Raw genomic sequence first — 27,097 nt, 5'->3', positions numbered from 1 at the left:
GCAGCTGCGCAGAAGCCATCGTCCCCTTTCAATTGATCCACCGAGGCGACCCACAATGCGTTCTATAGGTTTCATGTTTCCATCTCCATCACATTTCAATTGGCAGGTGAAACCAACGCACATTGAGTTCAGAGAATGAAGGACAGATTCTGGGCTTTTGGGTGTTATCTGAGTTTTTGGAGATTTGGGCAAAGCGGAGGGATACTTACTTCTTGTTTGCTAAATCTCAGGCTTTATTTGCATCCAATGTGGCCGCCAATTCCTCATCCCCATTTGGGGATCTGCAGGCAATGTGGTCTGGTCGATTCCATGCCTCGATGGCAGGGAATGAGTAGATATGAACGGCAACGACCTGGCGTTTCTGCAGGGTGTAGAGGGCGATCAGCAGGCAAGTCGTAAATTTGGGCAGAGTTTGGGAGTTCGGTTTGCGGAGCTGACGAGCAACCGTGAGCCATCTCTTGATGACTCGGCAGTGACGACCGAGCAGAGCAGCGGCGACGGTTCGCTTTGCTGGAACGTTAAAGAGAAAAAGAAAGGGATGGGAATGAAGATGAATCGTGGAAGCTCGTTTCTAGCAGCAGCACATATCAAAAGATGGTTTGTCACTTGTCAGTGTCAATTATCATTTCTCCACTTTATTCGGTTTAGTGTTTCTTATTGGCAATTGATTGGTTAACAATATTGCTGCACTAGGTAAATTAGGTTCTCTTTTTTTTTCTCTTTATACAGGGTGCTCCGAATGGTATTTTTAGGGCCTTCATTGCTTTTCTAAAGATGGCGTTTAGGACGCCACTTAATTCTGAAATTCTTGGTTCTTGAGTTTTGCCATCTTAGTTGTAAATGCAACTCCCCAAGGTTCAATGTTGATGGTTTGTATGATCTTTATTAAACAGAAAATGGAAATGCTATTGGTTTATGATATTGGTGTTGTGTTTGTAAATTTTTGTGTGTGTGGGTGTTTTTTTTTTTTAGAGTCCGTGAGGCTCCAATAATACCATTGGAAACGCATTGTTAGCGTTTGCATGATCTTTTTGTGGAGAAAGTAATTCTCCAAATAGTCTTGCTTGAACGCCCTTGGCTGGTTTGCTTTGCTATCATCTCGTTACTTGCCTTGTCAAGGTTTATATGTTACAGGTTAAAATGCAGATTAATTTTCTGCCCACCATAGACGATGCAAGTTTGGTGTGCTAATCTCATCAGCAGCCATATACTATACATGCCAACAGTCTATATAACATTTTTTTCCAAGCGATCAACAAACAGTGGAATGGAAACCCTGACATAAAACCAAAACAACAAATAGGGATGCAAATCCCTATTCAGCTGAATCCAGGATTTTAATCCTGGGATAAAAGGAACATTTGAACCATGTCAAGCTAGAGAACCTATATCAAGCAACAACTTTAAAATTTTATTGTTTTGAATTTCTCCTTGGTGTTGTCCTCGGCTTAACTCTCAAAAAAAAGGGAAAAAGGAAGAAAATACAGACCCTTTTGCTTCATTGCATGGCAAGCAAAAATATCAACAAAGGGAGGGTAGTCATGCTCGATGTATACATGGAAACCAAACACAATAAAATCAAGATCACATTACTTGGTAATTTTCAGTGATGAGCTGTGTGCGATGGGCAAACTTTGGAGGAGGACCTCCTTTCAGGGGCAAAACATTAACAACCTGCAAAATTGGAAAATTTTAACCATCCATCTAAGAAGTCAGCCACTTTTCACAAGTATCATGTAGTAATGACAAAACAAAATCACATCCACCGTCTATCAACTGGAACGTCGAGACTGAACTCAAGGCCATGGGGTTCTCCATACCTTCTCATACTTGGCTAGAACAAAGTTGCAATTTTCTATAACAAACTTGGATGAACAAAACTATGGTCCATGATGTTCAGTGAGATGTACAAGAAACATCGAATTGGATTTCTTTACAACTAGGAGAGAGAATCACTCACCAAAACGATTGCATGGATCAAAAGTTCCATAAATGCTAGAATGTTACAAACCAAAGCACTAAACAAACGCAATGATAAAGCCCTACGACATTTGACGATGCCACTGAATAATCACAAGCTTTTTTCTAGCACTTAACATAAAAGTGCCTAGTGCCTAGTCCACTTGCTTTACCACTGCTGTTGACTTTGATCTAAAATTAGAGGCCCAAAGTATCGGCATTATGAACTTCAAAATCATAATTACTTTACAAGACAAGACATGTCAGAGGCAATACCTCCCCTTCCCATTTTCCTTATCTGAACATGCACACATGCACAAAGTGTTGGTCGTCCTATCCCAAGCACCAACTACAGAGCATGCAGCAAACTAGGACAGGCATTAAAAAGGGAAATGGCTACATTTAAAATTTTAAACAAACTAACCTTCACATCGCTGAATGTTTTGGCTGCAGTGAACCTAACTTGTATGGGGAAGAAAGCAGAAGAGTCTGCTGGAGGAACTACAAACTCCATAGATCCACTGCAATGTGCAAATAAGAATTATGAAATGAAAGTAATGAGGCTGCTCTAACACATCTTAATATTGCTTACCTCCTGTTTGAGTTATCAATCAAAAGGATAGACCACTCTAAAACAGAGCTCCTACTGTCGTATCTGCATCCAAATAGGTACTATTGAACAATCTAACAGTAGAATTATATGGTCAAAATATGAATAGCAAAATATACAGATCTTAAATTGAGAAATGCAGCAAAACAAAGGCAAAACCCAAAACATGCTGAACAAAAGATTGACTTCTACCTTGCCAATGTACAAAAAATAGCAGCGTGGAACTCAAAACCTTGGTCCCAGACATACTTCTTGCAATAAACATGCTGTCGAGTACAAAAGAAAGACACCTAGGTTGGGTGTGCATATGATGAGGATGTATCACATATACCCGAACATGTCCATGTGAGTGCATCTAGACACTTGTATTCTAGCATGTTAGACTAGTAGCTCGTCTCAATATAATAACTTTTCCATATAGAAGCTCCCTTTATTTAATAATACTTGCAGTTCATATTAAGTAGATCAAACTGGACAGGCATGATCTCCATGACTGTGCCAATAAATTAACACCAAAGCAGGAAATTTTGTAAAGGTTGCATATGCTTCTAAGGGATATCAAATGCAACTACTAGGAATGCCTCGAGAAGAACTACGGTGACAGCAGATGGAATGACATGGACAACCATACAGGCACATATATACATGCAAACGAAAAACAGAAATATCTTATGCATATCTGAATTTCTTGATGTGAAATAATAAAAAACGATTTTATCTGCTTGACAACAGCTTTGACTTTTAAGGCATAGACAACAAAAAATAAACTGACTTCTGAAATTACACATGAAAAGTGCAAGATTAAAAGAAGATGAGAAAAAATACACAACATCAACACCAAGAAAACCACGGGCAAAATTAAGAAGGAAGGTTGATAGCATCTGATATAGAATCAGCTTTTTAACAAAAGAAACAATCTTTTGTCCAGTGCCCCTTTGAGTTCATTATATAGAAATATATCCAAGTAATGAAGCTTTGTTAAGATCCAGAAATAGTTTAGCTACAAAACATTTCAGCACATATACAATTCAATCCGATGTTCAACATCAGACATTAGGTCATACTCCCTCTCCTACTACTAGAGGAAATGACAGGCACATGAGAGAATCAGTGGCTGCAATATTGTCAGTATGTCAAATAAGCAACAGAAACCAGTCAACCACAAAGTATTCTACAAACAACTTGGCAATGGAAATGTTTAGTGCTAGAAGTTGACCTCCAGTCTCCATCAATTTGCTTGACTTCTGGGTGATCCCTCAATGCAGGAAGAGGAATTGAAATGACAACATTCCGCAAATCAAACATAGAGGAGGCTTCATACTCAATACTAACATATGTTTCCCCACCAGAGACAGAAGGCCAACAATTGACTGGAATAAAAAAACATGTTCAGACAAGACATTGCAATATACACACACACACACAAAAAGAAATTGGTAAGCCAGGAACCTACTGCTGAGTGGCACAGCAGACTCATCAACACTTTGCATTCTCCACTTCAAAAGCCCAACCCCTGAAGCCTCACCAGATTGGCCAGTAGGGAAAGGTCTGTTAGGGTCCCTCAAGCCTAGTATATTTTCATTAGAAAATAATTCCTTGTTGATGTTCGGGTGAGTTTTGAACTGCAACCCTGCATTTGATCCACTTTCAATCTGAAAAGGAAGGGAATAAATGAATAACACTTTGAGGTACTCTTACTTGACATTCATGAGAACTAAAAGCAAGGAAACGCCATACTACCACCTAGTTATGGTTGTCATTGGTTTCAAGTCAAAATTGCATTGGACTTACCAACAGAGAACCCTTTATATTAGATTATAAAATTTCAACACATAAAAACTGTCATGTTGCACACTATGCCAAAGTGACCATTAGGCATTAACACAACAATCTTTTGATCCATAGAATTTACAGGCAGCAAAGCTCTAGAAGAAGTGAACTATTTTCCAAACAAACAGCAGTATTACTTATCATGACAATGCATCTTCAAATGTGCAAACAAAAAAAAATACATGGTAAATTATACTTGTCAATCCAAGGCAACTTAGATCACCTCCATACTGGTTAGCTAGTTAATTACATGATCGTGAATATAAACATAAATATTCACATAAATATAAATATATTATATGTGCTCCTTCTCTCAAAAGATCTATTGGTAATTGTTGCAAATAAATATTACATAGTTGATTTCAGATGCTTAACGAAGTAGTTGTTCATAAACATCAAGAATTGTCACAGTAATTTACAATTTTCAAAAATCCAGGAAAAGAAATAGAACTTACAATGACACCTTTTTCTTAAATGTTTTACAAATTTCTAGCATTCAGCACTTAATTGAAATTATACTTGTATGCTAGGTCAATGAAACGGATCATTTGACTTCCACGTATTACAGTTAAACATATTATCAGAAAGTAAACTTTGTTCCTACAGTATGTAGCTGATAGTAAACACATCAGTTCACATCTGCGGTCAACATTTTTTTTCCAAATATTTTAAAGAAATAATTGAGAATCCAGAAACACCCATGAGGGAAAATCAATCAATGAAAATATAAAAAACCTGTGCCGACCAACTATACTGTCTATTTTCATAACCTTCATGCCAACAGTTTATAGAAAGAGAGAAAATTTGCAATGGCCTGCCAATATGGCAGAATCTTGGAAAGCTGACTCCTCAAAAGATAGAAACTAAACTGAAAACCTGGAAAATCATATCTATTTTCCCATACTAGAAGAAGTACACCACCTGGACTTGAATGAAACCATCTTCCTTGTTCAGTATTTGCAGTGAAAGAGTCCCTTGGACATCAAAGTTACTCAATCCACCATCACGTTTTAGAGTCACATTAATTTTTTCTTCTACAGTCAACGTGATGGGATCAGATGGTATGGGAGCAGGCGCTCTTGACTGTCCTGGGATGGGTTTCACATCTTCAAGAATTACTTCACCTTCCGCCTTCAGAGACTCCAAGAACTGATTAGTTTTCTGTGTTTTTCCTAGCTGCATTCCAAGACCTTTAGGGGGAGCTGTGGCAGAAGAAGTTGGCCGACCTGGCAATATGAACAATATGTGACTAGATTTTCGCATAATTAGTGACACCAAAATAATGCAAGGTTAGTGAACCAAACAGCAGCAGCAAATTTTAAAAGCAACTCTGACAGATTCAGAATTCAACAATATTCATCATTAATTTTTTCAAAACTACAAAATTATCTGGGAAGTAATATCACTGTTCTGGCAGAATAAGCCAAGGAAGAACCTTTTGATTTAGTTGGCTCGATATCAGTGTCAAATCCAAATCCAGATCCACTGCCAAATCCCCCACCGCTGCCACCTGATATGCTCATATCGTTGAAGCTACTCTCAATTCTAGTCGAACCAGACAATGGCAGAGACATGAAACCACCTTTTTCCCCTCTATTCTTCTCCATCTGAAGAGAGAGAGAAAAGAGAAAAAGGAGAACAGGTGCACATACACATCAGGAGAAAGGTTATCAGAAGCCAGCAGAACAATTAGGACTTACAAAATAAGAATATAAACCTTGCTCTTGTCAATTTCGCTAGCTTTTCTCTTCATAACATCCTTGGTTTCATTTATCTTGCTCTGCATAACTAGCTTGTGAAGCCTCTCTTCATGGCTCTCCATTTCACAGTACTGCTTGACTTGTGCAACAGTTACACTTTCCTTGTGACCAAGAGATATTACTTCATCAAAAGCAAAAATCAACTCAAAAGCCATCCTGCAAACGCCTTCTTCATCAAGTGAAGGGGAATATTCAGGAACCTGTGCAAGATTTGGCAATATGCAGCTATCAGAAGGAGATAATACAACAACAGACACACAAAAGAGAAAAAGGATAATAAAATCATATATACATACATATGTACACACACACACATATATATATGTGTGTGTGTGTGTGTGTGTGTGTGAGTGAGTGTGGAGACACATGAAATTCAATGAAAATTTCAAGAAAACCTGAAAACACACAAAAAAAAGGACAGGAAACACAATTAGCTAAAAGCTTATATCTCATCACACTTCAGTTTTAGAATGTTCAAAACCATCACATTCAGAATTACTATAGTGTGGTTAAAATATTAACTGAATTCTGCCTTTACAACAGGGAGTAGCTACAAGGAGCAATAAAACATATCAAAACAAGTTCACTAATGAAGATAAACACCTTCCACTTCATCAAAAGTAGATTCCATAGACCCAAACAAAATCAACTAAAATATGAAATGGCTGCAAAAGGTTTAGTTGAATACCAGCTTGGACAGGAGCCTCAATGTCTCCAGATCCTCAAGTATATTGCTCTGTTTGTTTGTGACAAGAAGCAGATACAAAGTTTCCATTGGTTGGTACACGTAGCGCACATTTTCCGTTTCAACATAAGTGTGTTGTTTTCCTATACCAACTAACTTAGGAAATGCAGCTAGCAGTCCCTCTATCCTGATGCGTGACATTTCCACAAACTGCCTTGAAACTAATGCTGAAAATAGACATAACCATATATAAGTGATCTGAATGAAATGTGAGAAAAGTAAAGGAGAAAGAGGAAACTCAAAATGGATACCATGTATGAAAGATGTAAATATTCATAGGAGGTGCAGAAAACAAAATTTTACATATTTTATGCAACCCCAGTAACAATTTTTGCAAACATTTTTGTGCATATGAGGAGGTTTTAAATGTACAAACGAGTCTTTCTTGCAGAACCTCGATGTACTAATGTAGTTCATAGAAATGCAGCTCACCTTTACCAGACTTGTTGATAATAGAAGCTGCAAGAACCACCTGTCAAGAAATGGGTTCATATTATTAGAAACTCTACAGTAGATTGACATGGAAGCCAGATCAATCAGAGAAAATTGTACACGACCACTGAGATGGTCTAAACTTCCACTAATCATGTAAATAAAGAATGTAGCAGATAAAAACAATGGAAATTGCACAAAGGAAACAAGGAAGAAACCATTGTGAAGCGTTGCAATAGGAAAAGGCTGTAATATGTATGAGATGCTCCGAATCAAGAGCTGTAGCTTGTGAACCTGGAGAAAGAAATATATAGATAATAAGCAAAAAGTCAAGAGATGGGTCATAAGCTCTTAAAACAATATCTTGGCCAGTCGACAATCAATGACTGGATCAGTAACAGAGCATTGATTTCTTTAGCATCAAGAGATGAAATTTTCATCACCATTAACAACCTTATGGGCTTCCCTGAAAGAAGTCCTGTCCTAAGGTTTAAACTTTTGCAGAAGGTAGAGCCTTATGGAAAGATATTAACTGCCTTATTGTGACAAAGGATGCAACATGTCCCCTTCAACGGAGAAAAGATTGCTAAGATGAATCAAAGGTTAACCAAGATTCATAGAAGGTTGAATCCCACAAAAGACAAAGGCTTCCAAATGAAATAACTAGAGAAGTATCTGAAATTCAGTCATGGATGGGAAAAAATCACATTCCAACAGATCCGAAACCCAAAGAACGCTTTCCACCAGATAAACAAACGGAGAATGCGCCAATAGCTACTAGCCCCGAACAACCAAACACCTCTTCTAGCAGTTTCATCTTTCTTACACAGAAATCAGTTTTGAGACCGAACTGCCATAAATTAAAAGTAAGGGCAGACATATGGAAGCTGCCGTGAACGTTTAAGTACTGCAATTGCAAAGAGATCTAGATCTGTTTCCGTAAAGAGGGATTCAGATCTGTAGTGGGAAAGAGGGATCTTACCCTTTCACAGGCAGCACAGATAGGTAGATAAATAGATAGATACAGAGAAAGAGAGAGAGAGAGAGAGAGATCTGCTGCCAGAGATTCACATTGGAAAAAAAAGGCTCCGATCTCCACAGCAGAGAGAGGGGGAGAGAGTAGATCTGCAGCCAGAGGTTCACATCGGAAAAGGGGGCTCCCGTTTTCCAGCAGCAGAGAGAGAGAGTACCTTTCAGCAGGATGACGTAGAACAGCGCCGATCACAGGAGATGCTCCACCGGAAGCAGCGTGCTGTGTGCAGCAGGAGGACGGCCGTTGCCCGCGGAAGGAGGGGGGAGCAATGGGAGAGGCAACGGAGTAGCGAGGGAAAACGGACGACGGAAATGGGCCGACCTTCTCCAATGAGGTATTTTCGAAGAGCGCCTTCCGAGTCTCTTAAACCCGACTCAAACGCCAGTTCAGTGTCGAGCCCCCAGTCCGTGTCGACCCAAAAGCTTGACAGCTCGGATCACCCCCGCTAACAGCCGGATTCGATCTTGAACCCATTAACCGTTTATGCCTAACCAGCCCAAATTTCTTTTTCTTTTTTTTTAATAAATTTCCCTTGGCTCATGAAAATTCATGTATTACTTTATGATTTTCAATAGCATAACGTTTGCATGCTTTAAAAAATGAAGAGCTTTTTAGAAACTTGTTTTAAAAATAAAGTGACATTCGTTATTTTGTTCTTCAAATTCAATCACCGATATATATATTGACACACACATACGAATGATTAAATCTTGCCAAACACCGAATGGTTAAAATTTAAAAAAAAAAAATTATTGCTAAAAAAGTTCACTAAATGGCGTTGGAGACAATCTACAATGTCACCATGGCTTATGTTGGATTTAGCAATAATTTATGGTCCTTTAAACATAGCAACATTATATATATACATATATATAATATAATTAAATGATAACTTCATTTTAAACTCTCATATCATCAACTCTTTTTGTTGTAGGGAAAACATCAAAACAACGAAAACAGTCATAAACCCTAAAGAGAATGGGAAAAAAGAAAAAACTTAGCCTTCACTCAAGGGTGGGATATCCTCTCACTCAAAATAAATTTTGCATGATACTTTATAAACAATTAATCATCAAACAGTTTACAATCATTCTACATAATTCTTATACTTATTCAATCCAAAAACCAGTTTTGTGATTTTGTCCTTCAATTTTACGTCTTAGTTGATGAAACCTCCATCTCCATTGGAAATTGGGATTCACAATTCCATGTCCATGTTTGACCGCAAAAAATGGAAAATCACGTGTTGAATTTGAAACGACAAAGTGAACCTTTTATAATGGCGGGACAAGGATCATCCAGTATGGTCATTCCAACAGATGCACAACTAGTTGAGTGGAAAACCTGAAAAATGCAAGTAACACAGAAAGGAAGTCTCCTAAACCATGGACATGAGATGCACGGATTTCTCTATCGTAAAGCGCCGCACGTCATGAAGAGGCATGAATCGAACAACAATTTAGGATCGGAGTCTGGCTGAGGCCGATTTGTTTGAGTTGCACAAACTAACAAAAATCGGAACCGTGGGAGATGCAATCTCATAATGAGGCTTACGACAGACCAACTAGAACAGGAACATGACGGTTGATCACCCAGCAGCGACAGTTCCTCAGACTCTCCCTAGTCCCTAACAAGCACAAAAACAAAACATCCTCAGAGACGCTGTGCCGCTATAGCACTTCCCAATACGGTGGCCGTAATAGCAAGCAAGAACGGTGCCAACACATTCCATCATGAAAAAGCCAGCCTGTTCATACACAACAATGATCTGGCCACAAGAGCCGTAAGGGAGATGATGCTTACTTTCACTTGGTAAATAAACTAGAGAATTGTATTTCCACATTAAGAGAAGAACAGTTATCTAGCCATTCATATACAAGGGGTTACGAAACACCAGCTAACTGCTGGCAAAGGCAGCTTCCAGAGCCCTTACAATGAGACCAGAATCAAATCTGAAGTTTCTGAAGATTTTACCAGGACTAATGACAGTCGAAGGTGCACTGGCACCCCCATCTACAACAGTTGTAGAGGGTATTGCATCACTCATGCTTCCAGTTGAGCTTGCCTTTGCCTTCCAGCATGTTGCACCTTCAAAGAAAATCACACCACATTACTTTTCATGAAGCAAGCAGCCTCTAAACTTCAAAACATATGGACAGCTGACCAAGAAATGACCAACATTCCCAGTTTACAGTTAGTTATCCATGCTGACATCACCCACAGTATCAAACATACACCTTGCAATACGGTATTTCCAGCACAAGCACATCAGATAGAGATCACTGCAGCACCCAACCAATCAAGGAAAATGTTTGTGCCAACAAAATGATCAAGAGATCTTCAGCCATTTACCATAGAAGGGGCAAGACAACTCTTTCAAATAATCAGGCAACCAAGTTGGCTTGACAATGATGCATGTGTTTTGTGTGTGTGTGTGTGTGTGTGTGTGTGTGTGTGTGTGTGAGAGAGAGAGAGAGAGAGAGAGAGACCTTTCACAGACACATCAGATTTCTGACCTGTAGGATAATGTGCAGAAATCCACGCTTTAAGAGGCCTGCATAAGAAAGCAACATAGTCAACAGACAAACATTGCCGTAGTGGGTTCATGCAGGCAGAAATACCTACATCAAGAAGGGGGCCACCATAAACAGCTTCAACCCATTTGATCCACGGGATATTACATCATTACCAGCTGGCTGAAGCTCATCAAGACGATGCCAAGAAATTTCCTGTATAGCAGAAGGTAAAACAAAAATGAGACCAAAACCTTCTTTGGCTACAACTTTCCAGACTTCCCATCACATTCAAGCTCTCGACAGCATTGAGGGCATTATGCGACATGCTGAAATTTGTTTAGCTTAGAATAGTTCCAAAAGATTATATTGATAAAAGAAACCCTAGATAAACAGCTTAATCTCTGGGGGAATAAAACAGGGTCATCTCCCCAGTAATTAATGCCTGACAAGCTTCTTTCAGCAGCTACGATTCTCTTGGCCTTTCTTGTCCTCACCTTTCTCCCCGGTGTATGTGCATGTGAATCATGGCCGAGAGGCACTCAGATCTGGGTCCCTAGTAATAGACTAAAACCCTAGAAGGACCAGAAGCCAAACTTGAAACAAACCTGGTAAACTGTTCAGATGAAATGAACTTGGTCAATCTCCAAAAGACAGGGTCAAACTGAATCAAGACTAGTCATCAAAGAAAGAAGCTTGTTAATCGTACAAAATCTCATCCAAATGGAGAAAACTAAGGCCAACCAACCAGATTGGGAGACACAGGCCAAAGCATAGTCAAAGCCAGCAAAATATTGTGTAGATGCACAGTCGAAAATAAGCTGTGCATAGTCAAACCCTAGAGAACTAAAACTAAGATTTAAGAAATATACACAGTAAAACAAATGATGCTGTGCATCTGTTGAGACCATGTGATACGCCTTTCTAGGCCTCCACCTTATAAGGCCTTCATATGTCCCGGAAACTCCACATATAAGGCACAACCTACTATTAAGCGAAAAAAAGGCTTTCTTTCTCCCTTTCTTGCACTTGACAAATTTCCAAGTTAAAAGCATAAGGTACATTTCTTCACCTCTCCATTTGTTTTATTTATCATTTTGTTAATTTCTCAAAATATTCCAAATTTTTTGCATAAATTTGCATTCTCTCCATGGTTGCCAAAGAGGGAAACAGCATCAAGGATTCAAGAAACTAAACCGGAAAAAGAAACTAAAAATATGGCTTATTAAACACATAGGAACAGGGAAGAGAGAAGCATCTTCAAAAATTATAAAAGTATGCAAATAGTAAAGAACATTCCTCATTCAAACTAAAACTGACGAACTCGGGAATTACAAATAATTGGAACTTCATAGTTCTCATGGAAAGAATTCTGATGTCTTTAGACATGCGTCCTTCCCATAACTTGGCGACTGAGTTCCAAATCAGTTAGTTTCATGTTACCAAAGCAGGTTCTAAAGATATGTAAAAGCTTATTCATAGAAGAAAACAGCATTGGCTCATAAAGAAGATCCACCACAATAAAGTGAAAGTCAAAATGCAATGTAGATCTCGAAAGAGAAAAGAACTTTTCTGACAGCCCAAAAAGCACATGTGAGTGAGACAGAGAAAGAGTGAGAGAGACGAAGAATGTCACCAGAGAAAAGTAATGATAATATATTTTCAATGATGATAGTAGTGGCCACGTAACAGTAATGATGGTGGTTGGTGAGAATGATTGTCTGTAATCATATGATTGCAAATGGGGCAGCCCTGGCGGTAATGATAATGAACAAATAACATAGATGATGATTAAACACTCGGCATGTGGGACACCTCAAATGAGAATTGACAGATATGTCAACAAAATGATAGTGCAGTTCTAAGAAGAAAACATACACTTATTTCTTTCTTCGTTAGAGGTGCAAAGACCGTATCTTCCTTCACTCCAGCAATAATGTAGAGTCTCACTCTTTGCTGCCCTACTACAACTTCAATATTGTCTTCCAACTTCAAAAGCTTGGAAATGTCAAACCCAGTTTCCTCCAATACCTGATTTATTGTTGAAAAGGAAAAATAAGCACTATTATACCTAATGAAAAAAGGTTCTCTAAACGACCAGAGAGCATCAGAGATCAATAAATAACTAATTTTCACACTGTCAGTGCATCTAATTGTCCAGCAACAACAAAAAGGAAGAATAAACTGCAAGGAAGGACAAGCAAATAACAAAGAACAGAATACAAAGTATCTTTCCATAAAACAAGTCATGACATATTCATTGGGAACTTTTTCAAATACAAGATATATATTAACGCCTAGCTACAGAAAGAGTCAATACCTCTCTGATTGCACATGCGTGGTCCTCCTCATCCTTGTTTTTCTTTCCACGGGGAAAACTCCAACTTGCACCAGCTTTCCAACCTTTCACTAGCAAGCACTACAAAATTCAAATGTGGTATTTGCATCAACCACACAAGAATATCCTGATTCATCAATGATGGAATGCAGAGACAATAGTGATGCATGAAAGCGTGAACAAACTGCTCACTGCTTGCATCCGAAGGGATGCAAAATTGTTGGGACAAAGGAAACTGCAAGCCGAAGAAAATCTTCGATAGCAACAAACAGACAGACACATTTTGAGATTTAATGACCATACAATCGCAAACTATTCTCTAACCTCAGTCATACAGCATGCTTTTAATTCATTTAAATCGCCAAGGCTCAATTTGTGGACATGGGAATTGACCTATATCAAAGGATTACTCCATTGCAGATCTCAGAAGACAACAACCGACTCCGAATAGTATAGCTTTTAGAGGAAAGCTGAGAACTTACCCGCTCATAGGATTCATCCAAAATAATTGCACCCGTCACTGGTACCCGAACTTTGTAGGATGTGAAGTCCTTGTATATGTCATCAATATGAGCAATATACGGTCTAAGTGCTGCACAGCTATTAAACACTAGGGAGGATTTAAGAAAACAAAGGGGTGTCTATCATATAACATCCACGCAGAACAAATTTATATGTAAATTAACTAGTTACACCTGCACAGTGGACATATTTATGGTCGCTATGCAGAAGAACAACCATTAAATACTACGAAGGATAAGAAGAAAACAATGGGCAATCTATCATACAATATCCACACACAACAAATTCATTTTTACCAAATTAGCTACTTATACCATTGCATGGGACATATTTTTAGTCATTCTGCAGAAGCACTAAAAAGCCAATAAAGCTCTTGAGTTTATTTAAGACACGCGTGAACATGTGCCACTAGCCCAACTCCATGAGCATATTCAACTCTATTCTTGCTCAACATGGTGACAGGAACGTGTGGAAGTAAACCGTTAACTGCCCGCAAAAGAAGAAATTTTTTAGTGCACCTTATGGTGTTTAGCCTCCAACATAGCAAGGGGCTAAGTTCAAGTTTTAACTTTTATGTGCTACGCCACCTAGTATTATAGGTTATCACTCCAGTCTTGTTGGTATATGGCCAGAATACCAATTGCCAAGACTAAATTTTCAGATCAAGATCTAAGATAACAGTTACGACTCTGGAGAGACAGTTGCAACTCTGGAAGGAAGGTTACATTATAGACCCAATTCATGAGTGACTGATCTCATGATTGTGGCCCCATTTGACTCACCAAGATTGTTCTATTCTGTTCAATCTGAAAGTCCGTAACCTAATTGCAAGTGGAACCACAATTTCTAGCACTTCAAAATTTAAACAATGCATTTCGCAACTTATACATAACTGGGAAATGCAGGCTCACTATTCACAGTATTGATGCCAGACCATAACTTCAGGTAGTTGTCATGGCCAAATGCATCTTCTCATCAAAGAAAAGAACCTTTCAATTTAGTTTTGACATTGCACAAATTCATCAACATGAAAAAGGGGGTTATATGGCAAAAATTGCAGGTGTAATGTCCTTTATGTTACAATCACAAAATGAAGAAAAAAACAAGATTAGTGCCTGGATACTCAAAGAGGTAAATTCCCTCAGAGAAAGTGACTTGAGTGATGGATTCTGCTCCACTGAGTTGTCTTCATAAAACCAATGGGCTTGCTCTACAAGAAACAATATCCTCTCAAAAGACTGTAGGTCTTCCTTAGGGACATTCAGAACAAAACGGCTGCATGAAGAAGATGTAACAGCACCTTATTAATTCAGCTCCAAACAGAAATGACGAAAAAATATTTCTTCCATATATTGTCAAAAGTTTGTTCCCTAAACCTCCATAGAAACCTGCCAAGGTCATGAAGGCCAAGCACAAAAAATTAAATAATCAACAAACAAATAAATATGAACACAAAATTTCCTTCCCTCAACATGCAGCATAACTGGCTTGAACCTGCAGAACATGCCACAAACAAGAAATGCACGCATTCCACAAAGGAATACCCATCTCGCACAAACCTCAGTCTCAGGGTGTTCAGGCTATCAACATCTACAATGGCTCGAGTTACCCTATTATTGCCAACTTTATCAGACTAATGCGGAACACTGAGATCTCTATAGTCTATACATTGAAAATGATTGTGCCATTTGGACGTTTTTTCGTTGTGTCCAATCATTTTTAGAAGTTTGCTTAGATATGGAAAAAAATGTAGAGGGAGTAATAATGGCCATCCTTCAAGATCATCTGCCTGCAAAACCTTAGGCTTTTGTGAAAAATTTATGTTGGCACTCACGTGGCTCCACAGACAAAAAAAAAATTGTATTGCAACTTTCTCAAAGTACATAAGTCTTTACAAAACCTAATAAGCTTCACACAACTTCTGCAGTTAAAGGCATTCTCTTCTTCAAATTATGTTCACTCCTGCCTGAAAGAGCTAAGAATTTATCATTAAATCTAACCAAACGAGATTTCTCAATCAAGCAAGAACCATCATAAGCTTCTTTAAGCATGATGGTGCTTCTAATCCCCTTATTCATGAGATAGAATATGCCATGATTCCTCACCAAGCAGAGCAACAACCAACATGGTAGTTGATATTCAGCATGAAAAGCATCTAATTGTGCAGAAGTTAATCATTTCTCCACAGGCAGACTGGCTGGATTGAACCGTCTAGCATTCAAGTACGGGGAAGGAAATGCCAGTTTCTGCCATTTATGAAACTCTTCAAGATACCTCATGTTTGACCAAAATACGACAGGAAATTTGATTCTGAAGGAAAATGGACCGAAGCAGTTGCCATCTTTATTGAACTGGGGCCTTTTCCCATTGAGTGGATCCACAAACAAGTCGGATTCACGGGCAGTGACTGCTAATGAAGAATCCCAACTCTCCAGTTGAAGAGAATCATGTCCTTTGAACTCCTGCACTCTAAAGAACTCTGGATACTTGGGAATCAGATCCTCCATAAAGTTTTTGGATAAGCCCAATTCAGGTTGGATGAAGACAATTTTAGCCAATGGAATTCTACAATCCATGGACATCATCAACAACTTCCTTATGTTGGTGACAACAATGGGTTCCATCATTTCCATTACATCTTTTTCCTCTTCAGCAATTGAGAGAGCCTTGTCTTTGAGTTGTAAGACATAAGGTCTTCTACTTCCTCCAGTAACCATGAAAATTAATGGATATCTCTGAATGATGGACATAAAATTCTATTTTCTAACAATACCAACTTCCTTTTCTAGGTCTCCAAGAAGGATACATCGATTCTTTTGGTTGAGAATGATGTTCTTGAGTTGTAAAATAAGTGAAAGCTTCTTCTGGAGCCCCATGACCCTATCGAGATCATGTTCCCTATAGTAAATTTTCTTCTTGGGCCGTCTGCCTGAGGATTTGAATGACTTCTGAACAAGAAAGGGAAAGCCCCATGGAAATGAAAAGGTCCTGCAACTACAACTTGACAGTAGATGGGAAGAATAAGCAAACTTTAAGCAACACATGGCCATCCAATGGAGGCGACAAGCTCAGTTAGTGCCTAAGGAAATAGAAAAATGTCATAGTTAAATGGGAGAGGCCATTACATAAAGTGATTCCATGAACAAAGGATTGAAGGCAGATATGCAAGAATAGGAAATCTCTCTCTCTCTCTCTCTCGCTGTGGCTTTGATGACCAAAAGCAAGTTCAGGTTTGGTAGGTCTTACAAAGAAAGTGTTCTACATCCTTCAACAAGGTGTGCAGCTTGACGATGTCTGGTGGACAAATTAGAAATAACATTCTGGGAGGCTACATTACGGGAAATTAGATCAGCTGATTTACTTGAATTCGGTGGATTATGAGCTGATATTTCCAATTCCATCATGAACTGGTTGAATTTTTGCACCCACAGGGTTATGGGTGTATAGATTTTTGTTTGAAGATCCTTGACAAGGAGAAGAGTCATTTCTATGCCTTGGCAGAGCAAAGCCACATGATCCCCCTAATGCAAGTCCCTTAATCAAGTAAAAAAACAAAATACACCTCTCGAGAAGAACTTAATGAGGGATGATAAGCACAACGTATTCGGTATTTCTACCATTCCGCTCTACCTGCCTACAACAACTTCATCGCGGAATCATGCAGTGATGTAATCTTTGTATTACGAGATGGTACTTGACTCAAGCACAAGTGGGCCTATGTACAGTGGTGTCTTAAGCCAAACGTAAAAGCCTAATAGGTCTACTTTTGAAAAACTGTCAACTGAAAGCTTCAGCAAAGTTAAAAGTCTGCAAGTCAAGCTTTGGGCCCAAGTTTGTTTGCATTTATTGTTCGCTAGATTGAGGATGAGATCCATTAGCACGGCAAGTATGTTCCGCTATGACAAGATTATCCGCCACTCCAAGCAAGTTGCGCGGTGGCAACGTTTAATACCTTTTCCGTGTCAGAGTTCCTGTATATCCCATGATGTGCAGAGGCACATCACTGAGATACCAGACGACTGAATGTTGTGAACTTAAAATTTTTCACTAAAAGCTAAAAGAAACTAACCGAAGAAACACCACCAAGGGAGAATTTTTTTGGTCCAGATGGATTAAAATGGTTCCGTGGAGAGTTCTGAACCCCCAAATTTGTTATCAGTTAAAAGGGCAAAGAAAGCCGCACTGGTTCTCTTTCTGGGATTAAGTTCCGAGACATGTTCAAGATAACTCGTGGCAAGGTAGAGAAGAGAGAAAAATTACGAACAAAGAAGACCCCTATCAAAAGAATTCGACAGAAAATGAGAAAGAGAAGAAAACCTGCAAAGATCGTCGAGGAGCTCCTGGGGAGGAAGACCTGTCTTAGAGGAAGCACTTGACGAGCGATGGATGCCCGCCATGCCACCCTGCCACCACGCCGACCAAATCCAACTCCGATTGCTTCTCCCTCACTCCTCCCTCCTCCCTCCCTAAACAGGAAGCCCGAATCAGCCTTCTCGTCGTCGCGCAATTCTTTCTGCCCGGCCCAGGCCCGAATGAGCCGACGGAAAGGGAGCAAGAAGACGGGGGAGTGGACCTCCCGCCGGCTCTGGATCCTCCCTTCCCTGTATTCGGATATCCGAATTTCCCACACCAAAGCGCGACCTAGGCCGCCATTATTTTCTTCTGCTAGTTCATACTGTGTCGGGAAAAATGGGGAGAACTGTGCACACTGAAGCGTCTTAGGACGGACGACACAAATGGTGGTCACAAATTAATTCAGGGTGAACATTGAGTCTTGTCAGAGCTCACCTCCTCAACGAGTCATTTACTTAACTAGTTTGAGCTTGAGTTCATGAGTTAACTCTTTAAATAATCAAGTTGAGTTTAAATAATCAAGTTGAGTTGAAAACTCAGCTCAACATATAACTGTCGAATGGAGCTCGAACTTTAATCGAGTTTGTCGAGCCTTAATCAAATCAATATATTCAAACGAGTTTACGAGTTTGTCGGTCTTAATTGAGTCAAAATCGAGCTCAACAAGTATCGATAAATATCAATTCTATTCAAATGAGTTTATCAAGCTTTGATCAAGTCGAGCTTGAGCTCAAATGTAACAATGAGCTTGAGCTCAAATGTAACAACGTGTAACTACCAAGTCGAGCTCAAGGTTTTATTAATAGCTCAAATGTAACAACGTGTAACTACCAAGTCGAGCTCAAGGTTTTATTAATCGAATTGAGCTTAAGCTGATTGAACTCGACTTCTCGACTTGACTAGTGTTCACCCCTACCACAACTTAGAAACGAGTTGTCTTGCTGTAAAGCCCAGAAATGTAAAACGTTGTGTTCACCGCACCATTATTCCTTTTGAGTGGACAAGACAATTCTTTATACATTGTTTAATGATTTTAAGAATATAACAATACGTCCATTCGATTCATTGTTTCTCACATGGTATATATTTATTTGTTTCGTTTGTTCTAACCACTCTTTGTTTTGTGTTCCATCTACGGCCACTCTTTGTTTTGTGTTCCACCTATTGTGTCTGTCATGTCCGACATTTGTGCATTGTGATGATTGTTTTGTGTTCCATATTCGACATTTGTGCATTGTGTGATGTTTGTTTTGTGTTCCATCATGTCCGGCATTTGTGCATTGTGATGGTTGTTTTGTGTTTCATCTACGTCTGTTCTCCAACCTTGCACCATTAGATTAAGATTGTGTTCGTTTTATTATGGATTTCAAGTCCGTTCTTATTAAGATTGTGTTTGTTTCATTATGGATTTCCTAAGATCTTTCTAAGATCTCAGATCAGATCCGAATTTAAGATCGAACCTCCTCCATCCAACGTAAATCCAATATATTACTTTTAAACATCTCAAACAAACCTTTTTTCGAATTAAAAAACACAACCTAAAGGTTTCGTGAGCATTTCAATTCGAATCTAAAAAACACAACCTAAAGGTTTAGTGGGCATTTCAAGAAACACTTTGGCATTTCAAGGAACTCTTGATGGAGAAAACTATTTCCTACTGATATACACCCACCACTCATGTTGTATTTTCTCAAACTACAATCACCAATATAAAAACATCAATTAATCGTATAGAACAGAAGAGAGGGATGGTCCTGTCAAATGAAATTCATCGAGGCAACGTACCAACAAACAAGTGGTCTTTAGCAAAAATTTTCATTTTAGAAGGCATTCTCTTGGTCATAAATGAAACACGGCCTTCCATTTTTCTAAACTCTTGAAAGAATGATTGCTAAAAAACTTAATAACATACACCTTTTTACTTCCAAGAAATTGGAAAAATCCGATTTTCACTTGTAGGAATCCAACTTTATTAATAGATTCCTCCAAAAATCAGACTTCTCTAAGGCATTCTATCAAACAACCACCACACACCGTCCAAACAGCTAGAAGAGCCTAGAACAACGACATGATGGAATCATCAGGTTTGAATTCGACACTAACCATCAGTTTGTAAAGAAATAGATGTTTCTTCTTTATGACAAATACTGAAGATGATGTGGTGATCACCATTCTTCCTCAATGATAGAGGCATGGGCAACGCCTGGGTTTAACAGGAGGATCTTCCCGGGCTATAGATTTTCTTTTTTTCCCCAAAAGGACGGACCATATCCGTAATAATGTAAGCATACAGAGAATTCCCCGCAAACATATTGGAAACCAATGCATTTATAACAACCAAAAAAACTTGCATATTCTCACGAGAGATCATATTTCCAAATTCTTTGGGAATGGACTTAGAGAGGCAAACTTCCAATAAGAGTTAGAGCAATGATTCCACGCAACGAGCTAAAAAAGCTTGTCTAGCTTATTGAAATCGATGAATCTATATATATAATTAAGCGAGTGGTTTGTCATGAACACGAGATGGATTCATCTTCCCTTGCTAATTCACTGGTCGCAGTGATTGGGATGAGCATCATGAAAATCAGTTTTGGAATGGAATCGGCCGAGCCGCCGATTTCGTGAATCAAAACGACACTGTAAGTCTGTAAACAGTAAGACTAGCTCAGTCGTCTCTTCCACTCATCAGCTCTACAGGAAGCACACACAGTAAAAGAACACACCCACAAGGAAAGCCAACAACCAGCCAACTGATCGCTACCAATGTTGCTCTTGTTGATGAAGATGGGCTAGTGGGAGTCCCTGCCCACGATCATGTCCCTGGCAGTCTGCATTATCCCCACAACCGTCTCCCCCATCGCCTGAAAAATTCCTCCTCCTCCTCCTTCCCTTGTCAGCTTCACCCTCCCCACGCCACCTCCCTCGCCGCTGCTCTGCTCCCCATCGCCGGCCATCTCCTCCTTCCCTCCTCCTCCCTCTTCTTTCTCTCCCTTGTTCTCATGATGATGGTCTCCGCAGCTGGCCACCACCTCGGCGTCCTTCTCCTGTGACTTTGTGGCTTTGCAAGCCCGTTCAAGCTCCCTCGAATGCCGGTGGGTGTGACAAGGCCCCGGTTCTCTCGCTGCTTCCCCTTCCCTTGCTCTCTCTTCGGATGCTGCTGCTTCTCCTCCCTCTTCCTTCCCTCCGATCGTCATCCCCTTCAGCTTCTCCTGTGCCGCCTGCGTCTGTTCTCCGATCTTTTCCTGCACCAACCAACCATAGAACCCCAGCAATCGCACTTACCATTGTGGTAATCTAATTGATTGCTTGTTGTCGTGAAATCTATGGAACAAGTCATGAGAGTTCTTTCATACATGAAAAAACTGATGTCACTCTCTCAACGTACGAAAGGTCCAAAAATTCTTTTCGTTGAAAACTGGAAAAAAAATCTCAGGAATATAGAAGCTGTTTAAGTTGATACCCTCGTCTTATTGGTCTACTAGCATTTATTTTTCTTGCAGAAATTACAAAATATGTTAAAAGCAAGAGGTTAGAAAACAATGTATACAGAACTCTTCAAGGTTCAGACAAACCTCTGCATAATTTCCAGAGGCGATATACTGAAAATAACGAAATATTATCGTAACATATGCCTTTCAGAGGCGCAAAATTATCGGAACATTTCCATGTATTAGCCAAAATCAAGGAAATACCACGATATTTTCAAAGGAGGTGAGTAAGGCTAATCACCTTAACCTGAATCGTCTTCTGTCCCAAGTAATCCGTGGCGCTCCTAGCCCTCTCCTTAACCGAGTCTTTGACCGCTCCGGCCTTCTCTGCGACGTACTCCCCTGCTTGCCTCCCCTTCTCGGCGACTCCGCTCGCGGCGCCGCCGGCTCCCTCCTTCGTTTCGTGCATCTTCTCTCCGGCAGCGGACCGAGAGCCACCGAGCGAGTGCCCGGCTTCCTTATCTCCACTCGATTCCTTGGCCTTAACGTGCTCCCCACCTTCGCCCTTGGCCTTGGCGTACCGCTTCTCGGCTGATCGAATCGCTTCGATGGCATTCTGCTGCGCCGTGGCCCGATACGGCTCGAGCCCTTTGGGGCCCTGCTCCTCCAACTTGCCCTTCTCCTCCTTCTTGTTGGATGCCATCCCCAACTCTCTCTCTCTCTCTCTGGTTCTCCGCAGAGTTGATGGCGGAGAGCGGAGAGAGACGACAGTTAAGAGGCGTTCATGGAAGGTGTGGGTCTGAAACGTGTCAGTCCGTCTCGGCACGCGTGGCGAGACAGAGAAGGCTCTCGGACGTGAGTCAGCCACTCTCCCCTCCTAGGAAGTTTTTTTTTTTTTTTTTTTTTCCCGCAAATAAACAATCTACGATTTATCATCACATGAAGTTTGAATTTTGAAATCATATCATTTTTCGCTTCTAGACTTTGTTCATAATTGGTAGATGTTTGTTATAAATAATACAACCAACAAAAACGAATTTATCTCGTTCCCCATCTTATTCCATTTGATCATTAAATAATTCAACCTTTTAATACATACTTACAGAAGTTAAAACTTCAATACTAGGAAACTTATCTATAGCAGATTAAAACGTATCTTAGGAAAGTAGATAAAAACATTATGTTCTTCCATAAGATTTCACCTATAAATTCATACTGAAGCTACGCAACAAAGACGTCTTGGACTCATTTGGACGACGCTAAAACGGAACTTGCCCAGATTTTAGCATCAAAGTAAACAAGCGTTTAGCACTATCCAATTAACGAACCACTAAAGTAGGAACTTTATGGAAGAAAATTGAGCATCTTTGCAGATTCCCCAAACTTCAGAAGAACTAACAGAATGCATGCTTCATTAATGTCATTGCGCCCTCTTGTTGACTGTTGAGGAAGTTTGTTTCCGTCACCCATTTCTTATGAAATAAGGTTCGTGCACACGAAAGTGCAGGGATTGTTCCTCCATTAATGAACCGAAATGAACACGTCTTGGGAACCAAGTGCCTTAGCCAAATTAAACATTTAATGTATTGTTTATGAAAATATATGCTTGAAATGATGTTCTTCTCAAACAACTTCTTATAGTAAGTCCTATTACACCAACTTGACTAAGGAAGTTTCATTTCCTTTTTCGTTTTCCACTTTACCTTTATAAAGTTATTAAGAAATAAAAAACAGGCCAGTACAGGTCCTCCACATTAGGAAGTATTGTCACTGAACACAAGGGATGATAACCATCACAATCTAATCTAATTGCTCGAAGTTACAACCAAAGCTCATCCCACTACACGACCTTTGCTAATCTGTTTGTTGATAAATTTTCAGAGATGAAGAGCCACCATCGAAGTTCCTGGTGAAGAATAAGAACCTTAATGCCGGGAACTCTGTTCTTACGTAGTTCAAGAAATTCATCTTATTAGATACAGGCCCTTTTGAAAATGGTGCCATTCCAAGTAGATTCTAACAATAACATTGGTCATGAATTGAGCATCTTCGAATAATATCTTCATGCATCGAAGGTAAATGCAAATCCTGTTCACGTCAAAACGTGACAGCATGCAATTCCATATAGAAAATTACACAAAAAATGATTTTGGAAGCAACCAATTGTATTATTCTACGTCACGCGAACTATGCAGTTAATTTTGTTATTAAAGTAGCATGCACTATAAATTGATCCATTAGATGCCAACTTATTTGGTAGAAGCCATGGGCTTGCGTCTCAGCAAGGTAAGGCAGGCTGAGGATGAAAGTCATTGTGAACCCATCATGTTGGCTAGGGTACCTGACCAGTGGAGAATCCTTCATGGCCTCACATACTGGAAAGGCCTTCTTGAGCCTCTGGAAATCAAAATTCGCCGTTCGATCATCCATTATGGTGAGCTTGCTGAGGCAACATATGATGCATTCATCACCGAGCCGGCTTCCCGGTTCGCCGGCAATTCGCGCTATGCCGAACGCGATTTTCTCGCCAAGTGCGGTGTGGCCGGTGCATCTATGTATGAGGTCACTAAATTTGTCTATGCCACATCAAGCACTCTTCTTCCTGAATCTTTGTTGATCAAGTCCTTGTCGAGGGAATCATGGAGCAAAGAGTCCAACTGGATTGGCTACGTCGCCGTGGCGACGGACGCCGGAAAATCTGTACTGGGGAGGAGGGACGTTGTGGTTGCATGGAGAGGGACGAAGAGGATGATGGAGTGGATGACGGATTTTCAGTTCAACCTACAGTCGGCGGCAAGTCTGTTGAGGCCAATACTGAAGGAAGGAGAAGATGCCAAAGTTCATCATGGATGGCTCTCCGTATATACATCTGCCGATGCAAAGTCTCCGTTCAACATAACAAGTGCTAGGGATCAGGTACTCTCACGACCATGTTGAACAATGAACATTGAACAACTAATGTTCACAAGATACACGCTTTCACCTTTTAAAAGGAAAGTGCCCAGTTTGTGGAACACGTGAAAGAGAATGGCACGTCTAACTTATTTCAAGTAGAAGAAAGTGGAGCTTCAAATTGCAATTTCTGCACAAAATATGTACCTTGATTCAAAAAAATTTGAAGTGATCTCTCGCTTTTATTTTGATATATTCTTTGATAGACAGGCTGAGTTGAAGCCAGAACATTCTGCATATTGTTACCAATTTCAGTTTGAATTTTTCGCAAAAACTTGTGTTGATTCTATGAGGTAACGAATATTTCTTGTCAACTTAAGGTGGTGGACCGCATTTAAGTTGAAAAGGGTACACCACTACCATTGTTGATGTTAATGCAGTTCAAGTTCAAGAATCCCAATTTACACTACTGCCCTATCTAGAGGCTAAATGATTTTTCTTTACTTTTCTGTTTTTAGATACGAAAAAAAAAACAATTCATCCATCCCGTTTATACAAATGTGCATGTGTACATTGGGGTTGATGAAATCATACAGCCTGAGTAATCTATGGAATTTGGTTAGTGTTCTTTGCGTTCCTTTTTCTTGAATATAACTGATCAATTTTACAATCCACCACATACATTTCCAGGTTTTGATGGAGATCAGTAGGCTGGTGAAATTGTATAAGAATGAAGATATCAGCATAACGATGACCGGCCATAGCTTAGGAGCTGCTATCAGCACTCTCAGTGCAATAGACGTGGTTGCTAATGGCATAAACACGATTGAAGCCGATCCCAACAGACACATTCCGGTGACCGCCATCGTCTTCGCATGCCCGAGAGTCGGGGACGCCGGATTCAAGCAGGTATTCGACCGGACGGAAAATTTGCGGCTATTACGCGTTAGAAACCAGCCTGATGTAGTTCCAGATTACCCACCAATTAGTTATGAAGAAGTTGGTGATGAGCTGTCGATTGATACTAGAAAATCTGGTTATCTGAAGAGTCCTGGTAGTTTTCTCACTTGGCACAACTTGGAAGCATATCTTCATGGCGTTGCGGGAACCCAAGGGAAGGACAGTGACGATTTCAGTCTCGAAGTGGACCGTGATGTCGCACTGGTGAACAAGCGCATTGATGCCTTGAAGGATGAGCTTCTCGTTCCGGCGGCATGGAGAGTTGAGAAGAACAAGGGGATGGTGAAGGGCGGGGATGGACGGTGGATCTTGATGGATCGCGAGATTGATATGTGAATAATGTTTGCCATGACCTTTCCTGATAAAAATGGTTGACACGAACTTCGCAAAATCAAGAAAGAAAAAGAAAGATACTGAATTGGTGCTTCATAATTGTTCTTCATTAATTTGTAAATTTTGTAAGTGCTAGGCTGCTAGCTGCTCAACTATCCGCAGGAAATTTTAATAAACAGGTTTTAGCTTGATCAGATAGAGATAGGCGTGGGCTGCTGTGGGCCATTTCTGTATTGTACAGGTTACCTCTTTAATTTTTATTTATATATAAGTGCTTCTCAAAGTTTAACAATGCTCCTTAGTTAGAAATTTTTGGCTCGGCCGGCCCACTGATCAGATAATATCGTCCCATGCATCTTCTTGACTTAGCAGTCGCGCCCCCTGAAAGACTTATCCTGTACAACAACTGACAGCCTACCAACCATTGTCATAACCAGTTGCACTTGTGCACTGCCTGTTCTCATATTCTATGGCTATCATTGCCTACATGTGAAGATTTGGGCTCAACTTGAAGGTCCAGCTTCTTACAACATACCACCCGATATGATTTTTACTGGATGGTGGGAGAATTTCAGTATGTATGTATTTCATGTGTTTTTTTTTTCAATAAACAAACATTATTTTTAGGGTTAAAAATATATAAAGGACTTTGTTTTACTTATTATGGAAGATATGAAGACCTGCAGATTAACTTGATGGGAATTTATGTGGCCTGAACCGACCCAATCAGATCTGATTTCCTGCAGCCAAGCCAATTCAGATCGACTAGCTTGATACTCGCATGCAAATGTAATGTGGATTGGTCGGCATCTTATCGGGCTTTTTGCAATGGGTAGCCACTGCTTATACCAGTCTCTCAACAGTTCTTTATTTTTAAATGAGAATCTTAAATATTTATCCTTATATATATATAAGTGTCCCACCATATTAAAGTATTTTTAAACAATTGCCCCTCCAATCAATTTTTCTGGCTCCACCACTGACTTTTTGTACTTTGATCTAGAAGCAGATGAGGCACTGCATCATTTTTTGATTCACCAATTAAACGGGTCTTGAATCGGGCCGGATGTCAGGTCGCTAGACATATTTATTTTTACTTAAGAGAGCGATAAGTGGAGTTCATCACGTTCCTTTAAGAAAGCATGTTATTATCATTGAAAGACTTTTTAAGTCATGACAATTTAAGATAAAATAAGCACCTAGAAAGCTGTTAAGTCCGTCCAGATTTCTTACACTTATGTTTCATTCATTAGTGCTTCTATAATAACTCAATTTCAAACTTCAATACATGTTAATGATGATCGGGTCAGGAAGAAATTGCTAATTCTGTTTTACGACGAGAACGCGCATCTCTGTGGTAGGTGTATGCGTGTCGCGTTCAGTTTC

The 27,097-nt window shown here is 39.8% G+C and overlaps 4 protein-coding genes and 1 pseudogene across 5 annotated transcripts; 1 reads left to right on the top strand and 4 right to left on the bottom strand.

The window, feature by feature from the left end:
- Window positions 1-1,390: 1,390 nt before the first annotated feature.
- Window positions 1,391-8,717, bottom strand: LOC116266450 (coatomer subunit delta). Its single transcript, XM_031647683.2, has 12 exons — window positions 8,527-8,717; window positions 7,555-7,630; window positions 7,337-7,376; window positions 6,848-7,071; window positions 6,117-6,359; window positions 5,835-6,006; window positions 5,321-5,625; window positions 4,023-4,221; window positions 3,786-3,939; window positions 2,552-2,614; window positions 2,384-2,480; window positions 1,391-1,674 (listed from the first exon to the last, which is right to left on the bottom strand). Exons 2-12 carry the CDS (start codon window positions 7,555-7,557, stop codon window positions 1,585-1,587), a joined length of 1,590 nt encoding a protein of 529 aa, XP_031503543.1. The 5' UTR covers window positions 7,558-7,630; window positions 8,527-8,717; the 3' UTR covers window positions 1,391-1,584.
- A 1,465-nt stretch (window positions 8,718-10,182) lies between these two features.
- LOC116257446 (mRNA-decapping enzyme subunit 2) lies at window positions 10,183-18,475 on the bottom strand. Of its 2 annotated transcripts, none has more exons than XM_031634221.2 (8): window positions 18,060-18,475; window positions 14,866-15,017; window positions 13,703-13,830; window positions 13,203-13,301; window positions 12,761-12,913; window positions 10,995-11,098; window positions 10,886-10,923; window positions 10,183-10,457 (listed from the first exon to the last, which is right to left on the bottom strand). In XM_031634221.2, the coding sequence occupies exons 1-8, from the start codon at window positions 18,137-18,139 to the stop codon at window positions 10,267-10,269; spliced, it is 945 nt and encodes a 314-aa protein (XP_031490081.1). In that variant the 5' UTR covers window positions 18,140-18,475; the 3' UTR covers window positions 10,183-10,266. The 2 variants fall into 2 exon arrangements, with proteins under 2 accessions (XP_031490081.1, XP_031490072.1); XM_031634212.2 differs by having other exon boundaries at window positions 10,859-10,923; window positions 18,060-18,474.
- Window positions 15,139-18,053, bottom strand: LOC116257443 (protein WHAT'S THIS FACTOR 1 homolog, chloroplastic-like; annotated as a pseudogene).
- A 2,084-nt stretch (window positions 18,476-20,559) lies between the features above and the next one.
- Window positions 20,560-22,283, bottom strand: LOC116268248 (late embryogenesis abundant protein, group 3-like). Its single transcript, XM_031649973.2, has 2 exons — window positions 21,828-22,283; window positions 20,560-21,340 (listed from the first exon to the last, which is right to left on the bottom strand). Exons 1-2 carry the CDS (start codon window positions 22,227-22,229, stop codon window positions 20,888-20,890), a joined length of 855 nt encoding a protein of 284 aa, XP_031505833.1. The 5' UTR covers window positions 22,230-22,283; the 3' UTR covers window positions 20,560-20,887.
- A 1,518-nt stretch (window positions 22,284-23,801) lies between these two features.
- Window positions 23,802-25,951, top strand: LOC116267671 (phospholipase A1-IIgamma-like). Its single transcript, XM_031649542.1, has 2 exons — window positions 23,802-24,442; window positions 25,109-25,951. The coding sequence occupies exons 1-2, from the start codon at window positions 23,852-23,854 to the stop codon at window positions 25,712-25,714; spliced, it is 1,197 nt and encodes a 398-aa protein (XP_031505402.1). The 5' UTR covers window positions 23,802-23,851; the 3' UTR covers window positions 25,715-25,951.
- Window positions 25,952-27,097: the final 1,146 nt, after the last annotated feature.

This window comes from Nymphaea colorata, chromosome 1 (genome assembly GCF_008831285.2).
Source record: "Nymphaea colorata isolate Beijing-Zhang1983 chromosome 1, ASM883128v2, whole genome shotgun sequence".
NCBI classification, from domain to species: domain Eukaryota; kingdom Viridiplantae; phylum Streptophyta; class Magnoliopsida; order Nymphaeales; family Nymphaeaceae; genus Nymphaea; species Nymphaea colorata.
Note: the sequence above shows the minus strand (reverse complement) of the source record. Positions and strands in the feature narration are given on the sequence as shown.